At 32.2% G+C, this 6697-nt stretch overlaps 2 protein-coding genes across 2 annotated transcripts in view; one reads left to right on the forward strand and one right to left on the reverse strand.

Moving 5' to 3' along the window:
• LOC111633331 (zinc finger protein 813-like) overlaps positions 1-2318 on the reverse strand; it is a 42112-nt gene extending 39794 nt beyond the window's left edge. The window contains exon 1 of the mRNA XM_023377880.1: positions 2180-2318. Coding sequence (XP_023233648.1) covers positions 2180-2318 — 139 coding nt within the window. The remainder of the gene's footprint in view (positions 1-2179) is intronic.
• A 2536-nt stretch (positions 2319-4854) lies between these two features.
• On the forward strand, positions 4855-6343 carry LOC111633332 (zinc finger BED domain-containing protein 5-like). Its single transcript, XM_023377881.1, has one exon. It carries the CDS (start codon positions 4856-4858, stop codon positions 6341-6343), a length of 1488 nt encoding a protein of 495 aa, XP_023233649.1. The 5' UTR covers position 4855.
• The last annotated feature ends 354 nt before the right edge of the window (positions 6344-6697 follow it).

Below are 6697 nucleotides of genomic sequence, written 5' to 3' on the forward strand. Positions count from 1 at the left end.
GACGCTTGCGTTTCCGCGGTAAAAAATTTCTCGTTTGATGTTCCCGATAATTTTCCATTTATCCTCCGCTATTTCAAAGTCAAAGATATTTGGAAAGGAGAAGGAAAATACGGTTTTATAATTGTTGGTGAGGATGGAGGAATTAACGAAGTATGTAATGGATTATACGGTTCGTTCGAACGGTGTGCGGAAGATATGAGAGAAATATGTTTAGAAAATGATAAGAAAACTTTAGTAGTGTTTAAAGAGATAAGTCCAGGAATGAAATATTATAAATTTTCTAAATTTTCTAAGAGTGACAAAGTTGATTAATATGTATTTCAAACATCCCAGTACTTGTGTAATTGCCAGTCCTTCCCAATCTGGAAAAACCACATTGGTGAGAAAAATGATTCACAACAAAATTTATGAAAATCCTTCGAAGAAGATTTTATGGTATTACTCCATGTATTTACCGTTTTCTCAAGTATAAAAGGATATTACATTTATGTACGGCTTACACGAAGCTGTTCAAGGATGGGCTTTGATAATAATCGATGATCTGATGCACGAACTGTCTCCAAAAACAGAATTTTTATTTACGACAGAATCTCATCACTGTAATGTAAGTGTGATTTTAATAATGCAAAATTTGTTTCCGGAAAATAAGATTATGAGAAATATAAGTTTAAATACACATTATTTGATTTTATTTAAAAATAATCGTGATGAGAGTCAGGTGAATTGTTAACCTAGATAGACTGTTAATCAAACAGTAATGTGATTTCTCTTCATATTGTAAATATAACAAATTTACATGCTTATCTAGTTTATTTTTTGTTATTCTTAGAGGATATATTTCATACTGCTTTTCTCTTTTATTTTTAGACTGTTTTTCTGTTTTTTTTTTCTGTTTCTTTTTCAGCTAAAAAAAGGAGAATGATTTTAAAAAAAGAAGAAGAACGATTTGGAAAAAAAAGAAGGGATTTGAAAAACAAACGTTATAGATGCAAATGTATATATCTAAAAACGTTATAGATGTTTTTCTTTTAAAGACAGATATAAAGTTCTTGTTGTTAGTATATCTAAAAAGCGTCAGTTTCGGTAAACTATATTCTGAATTTATATCTTGAGCCCTACAGCTCGTAACAATATTATAAAAGTTGTACAGATAATACTATATAACTGGAATCGGTCATAAGAAAAACTTCGGACTTCGATTTATTAAAGTTTTGGTAAAAATCAAAATTCTGTGCAACAGTTGATCGCTGATCAATAATAAACCATTCATAAAATATTTCAGCTGGTCTTGTTAAATAAAATTGTTCTGTCAATATCAATGTCTCCATGCTGTCCAGAATCTAAAAAATACATAACAGATACTTGTGCAAAATTATAATTATTTTCTTCTTTTAGTAATTTTTCGTTGAAATTTTTGATATTTTGAGCTCGATTATATGAAAACTGCGTCAAAAAACGCAACGCTTTCATTTGCTGAGAAATTTAATAAAAAGCAAACGTTTCCAGCCAAATCTGAAGACCATCATCAGGCTAAAATATTCAAATATAAACAAAATAGAACAAAAATTTCAATACAAATGAAATAAAATAACGAATGAAATATACATATACATGTATAAAAAAAAAATTAAATAAATAACAAAATATGTATATAAATACATGCATAAGTTAATTAAATATTAAAAATATTATATACTACATTACATAAAATTCAAAGAAATGCAAGATACGCAAAAATACTAAAATGAAGGCAATAAATTAAGAGATCTCTAATCGTTTAATTAAGTATTTTCAGGCTGAAGGCAACCCTTCAGAATCTCTAGAATTAATGCACGGATCATGCAATCTGCTCTTATATATTTCAATTTTTTTTGGTGCAAATCGCCTATGTCGGTGAATTTAATGGTTTAATAATACTTGCTTTGTCCCATTTGATGACTGAGCTATCAACTTGCGCTAGTTGCGATAGTATCCTGTCGTTAGATTCTTTGCTGATATTGTATTTATGTTCTTTTAATCTGACTCCTAAGTTTCTATTAGTGACGATATGTAATTTTTATTAATGTCTAGTTCAAGATTTTCATACAGAATCTTGTATACTCCCACTCGTTTTTCTTTATCTATGCTGTCTTTGTCGTTCCTTAATTTGTACAAGTTAAGAGCTCTCTTGAAAACTAACTTGGACTGTTTGCGGCTGAGATTTCCTTCATGATGGCTTTTTTCTTTTTATCATTAGTTAACTTTGTGATTTTGCAGAAATCTCTGCTTTGAGCCATAGTTTTGTTTATTTTGTAATCTCTGATCAATGTTGTTGTCATATCCACTCTGTAATATCTACTCTGGCAATTAGTAGTAGCCTATTAATTTCTTTTTGCCAATCCACCACACTACTGCAATAGAGAAAAACCCTTTGGACAAGGGCACGGAAAACAGCCATTTCAAATTTGTAAAAATCATTCAAGTGGGACAAAATGTACAGAGGGCTATGCGTTGGTTTTATGTACACCTTAGTGGCCAAATTTCTTTCTTTCAATTTAATATCAATATCTAAAAAATATATTCGTGAGGAACATTTCTGTTTAATCTTCAGCAATCTTCTGTTTATAATCGTTGTTGTTGATCTTGATAATAAATTCATCGATTTTTGGTCATTCTTTCAAATTACCAAGACATCGTCTACATATTTTTTAAAATACACAATGTCATTCAAGGAGAAAGAGCACTTTTTTTAATTTTTTTAACCCTTTCCATGCGGCGCATTTTTTGAATTTTTTAATAATTTTACAAGCACACACAACAGTCTTGACATGGGACTTTCCATCAGGACTCCTTTTTTTTGTCTGTACTGATAATCATTAAAGGCGACATCAAGGTGACATCATTAAAATAAGGTTAACTTTTATGAATCTTTTTTCATTGAGTTTACCTCAATGAAAACTGCTTCATTTAATTAAGCAACTTTTAAATTTTCGTTTTAACATATGTTACGGTTGAGATTTTCTGTTATAAAATTTATTCTTCCATGCTGAAAATAAAACTGTTAAATCTATCTGCAAATATTTTCCCAAGTCCAGTAATAAAAGTAGAGTTTTTGCAATTTCAACGCAAAATTTTGTACATAGTCAGTTCATTTTTATGCTAATTCCAATTGTATTTTATTAACGAGTATTGTATGTACCTGGCATTATATGGTTTTATCACAGAAAAATTTAAAATACATGAAATTATTAATTTTACGAAAATACTGTTTAAAAAATATTTGAATCCTTATATGCAACAATTTTCAGTTTAATTAAAAAAAAATTAATTTATGTTTAAACAATAAATCAATGTTTTCAGGCTGTATAGACCTTAGTGTCAATCTAGGGTCTGAGAAATAATGATACAAATGTGACCACAGAGTCGCTATCTCTTTGATACCACGTCAGGATGACACTACTGTATCTTTAAATTAATACAGAGACCACCAGTTCGCGCAAGCAGTTAGGTATGAGGTTTGGACCCGGAATGGAGAGAAAAACGGAAAAAACTGCACTCAAGAAGTTTTAAACATAAACAACCGTTTATTTATACATAATCTAAATTAAGTTTACATCAGTTAATAAACTACTTGAATCATGTTTAGTTATTGATCATTTTGTATTTCTAATTACAACCGGTTTCGCTTTTAGTTTACGCGGAGAGAGAGAGACATACAATAATGCGCGGGCAAAATAAATACCTTAGAATTTACTGTTAATTGGTTATCAGCAATAAAGTCTCACAGTTCGATGTTGAATAGGTGAATTGATATTGTTCAGTTCAGTCGTTGAGAGGAGGTGTTGTGTTGTGACAGGAACAGTCTCTGGAAGACAAACACACACACAATCAAAAACAACTTCCACACCCTTACTCATCGTGCCTGTCCTTTTTATATCAAGTCCTCATTTTTGGACCTTTCTCTCCGATTTCGTCAGCGATGACGATCTTCTTGGTCCAATGAGGTGACAGGTGACACAATCGTGACACAGAAATGTACTCATTTTAACAAGGAACCCAACTCGTGAGAATCGAGGTTTTTATCGATTTTATTTTTCCCTTTTCTCTTTTTATTTTTTTAATTCTCGTTTTGTCTTTATAAAGTTTATTAAAAATTAAAAATTTAAAGTTTATAACACGTAATTTCTGACCCTCACACAAACTTTAATCTAAATAAGTTTTAAAATAAAGATTAGTATAAAGAACACAAACGAGATTTTATTTATAAAACATATACACACATATTTTAAATTTTTTGCTTAATTTAACAAATAAATCAAATTTTTGTAAATTTCAGAATCTATTCCAAGCAAATTAATTCAGAAAGAATACATCGTGCATGTTGTAAAAGAGGAATCTGTTTTTGCAACTCAAGTGACTTTCTTCTATAAATCTGGCAATAGAGGATTTCCATTTACTGAAGCACTTAAGACGTCTTCTTTCACAGAAGTAGAAAAGAATTACGTTAAAATTGTAAGTTATTGATATTATTTATTCAATTAAACTGATTAAACATTTTATACTCTAAACTTTTATTGCATAATTTTTAGTGAAAAATTATTGCATAACTAATAGTTTACAGTCTATAACAGGGCTTCCCAAACTGTGCGTCGCGACGCTCTGGGGAGTCGCGGCGCTATCATAGGGGCGTCGCGAGACGATACCCACCGGTCGCCTGCACACGACGTAATGAGTGAGTGCGCAGCGCATGCGTCTCATCACCCCGCTTCTCCAATTTTCCGCTCTTTCGTTCAGTATTTTGTTTTCGTCGATTATAAGCGTTGAAGAATCAGTGTTTTGATTTCAAGTGTGTTCTATTTAAATTGGGCATTGTAAAATGGATAACTTTATTCAAATAAATAGAAAACGTGTTGAAGACTCAGGAAAGAGTACAAAGGAAACTGTAGAAAAACGAAAAAAATACAGAAAATATGATGACCAATATTTAGATTTTGGATTTACTTACGTTAGCAAAGGAAATGTGGAACTACCCCAATGTGTTGTTTGTCATAAGGTGCTGGCAGCTGAAAGTATGCTTCCTAATAAATTGAAACGTCATTTAGAAACAGTTCACAGTAATTTACAAGGAAAACCGCGAGATTTTTTTGCAAGAAAATTGCGAGAACTGAAACATCAGTCGACATCCTTGTTTTCCAGAGCATCTATTTCCTCCAAAGCACTGCTCGCCTCTTATAAGGTCGCTCACCGTATTGCCAAATGCAAGAAACCACACACGATTGCTGAAGATCTTATTTTACCTGCAGCGATTGATATGGTATCAGTAATGATTGGAGAATCGGCGGCTAAAGAAATAAAAAATATTCCTCTTTCTAACAATACGATTAGTCGTCGCATTCATGACATAGCTGAAGACATTAATGAGCAAATTGTGGAAAAACTTTCTGGTTTATATGCCATTCAACTGGATGAAGCGACAGACAGTAATAACGACGCTCAATTAATATGTTACGTGCGGTACATGGAAGGAGCAAATGTATGTGAGGATTTGTTATTTTGCAAAGAAATGACTGATACCGGGAAGGCTAGTGATTTGTTTGCGATCATAGATTCATACATGAAAGAAAATAACATTCAATGGGAGAACTGTGTTGGTGTGTGTACAGATGGAGCTCGCGCGATGTCAGGGCAATATGGAGGACTTCAAGCTCTCATTAAAACCAAGGCACCAAATGCAAAATGGACACATTGCGTCATACATAGGGAGGCCCTGGCTACAAAAAATATTTCACCTGAATTAAATCTTGTGATTGATATAATTATTAAAGTGGTAAACTTTATAAAAACAAGACCCGTGAAGGCAAGATTTTTCCGAAAGCTTTGTGAAGATTTGGGTGCCGAGCATACATCTTTACTTTATTACTGTAACTCTCGTTGGTTGTCGAGAGGTAACGTACTCTCACGTGTATACGAATTAAAACATGAGTTGTACACGTATTTATTGATAGAATCTCATCGTGACGCAGAAAAGTTTAAAGATACTGACTTCTTAATAAAACTGGCGTATCTTTGCGACATATTTGAGAAATTAAATGTCCTTAATAAATCGCTGCAGGGAAACGAAACGCATATACTGCAACTGGCTGATAAAATTGCAGCGTTTAAAAAAAAGTTGCTGTTGTGGAAAAGAAAAATAGAAGAGGAGCATGGAAATACTGACTGTTTTCCTGTTTTAAATGGCTTTCTGCAAGAAAAGTCTATTCAAAATCTGGAGCCAAGTTTGCAGTTGATATTTATCCAACACTTATCAACACTAAGCACCCATTTTGATACATATTTTCCAAAGAATGTAAATCAATACGACTGAATTAGAGACCTATTCCAATCGATCCCAACCCCATCTACACTTTCAACAGTCGAGGGAAAACAGCTATTAGAACTATTTTGTGATACGAGCCTAAAACTTCGATTTGATAAAAACGAACTATTTCAATTTTGGATAAATGTATCTCAAGAATATCCTGCTATCAGTACTACAGCTTTGAAGGTTCTTTTACCGTTTACTACATCGTACTTGTGTGAAACTGGCTTTTCTGCAGTTGCAGTAATCAAGTCGAAATACAGGTCACAAATAAATTTAGAAAAAGAAATGAGAGTAGCGATTTCCAAACTTCAGCCCTGATTTGAAAAGTTATGCTCAGAAAAGCAAGCTCATCCTTCT

This window comes from Centruroides sculpturatus, unplaced genomic scaffold, assembly GCF_000671375.1.
Source record: "Centruroides sculpturatus isolate CEXI.00-Female unplaced genomic scaffold, Cexi_2.0 scaffold655, whole genome shotgun sequence".
NCBI lineage: Eukaryota > Metazoa > Arthropoda > Arachnida > Scorpiones > Buthidae > Centruroides > Centruroides sculpturatus.

Excerpts from the sequence above, each read along its gene's own strand:
- LOC111633332 (XM_023377881.1), top strand. The coding sequence starts at position 4,856 with ATGGATAACTTTATTCAAATAAATAGAAAACGTGTTGAAGACTCAGGA.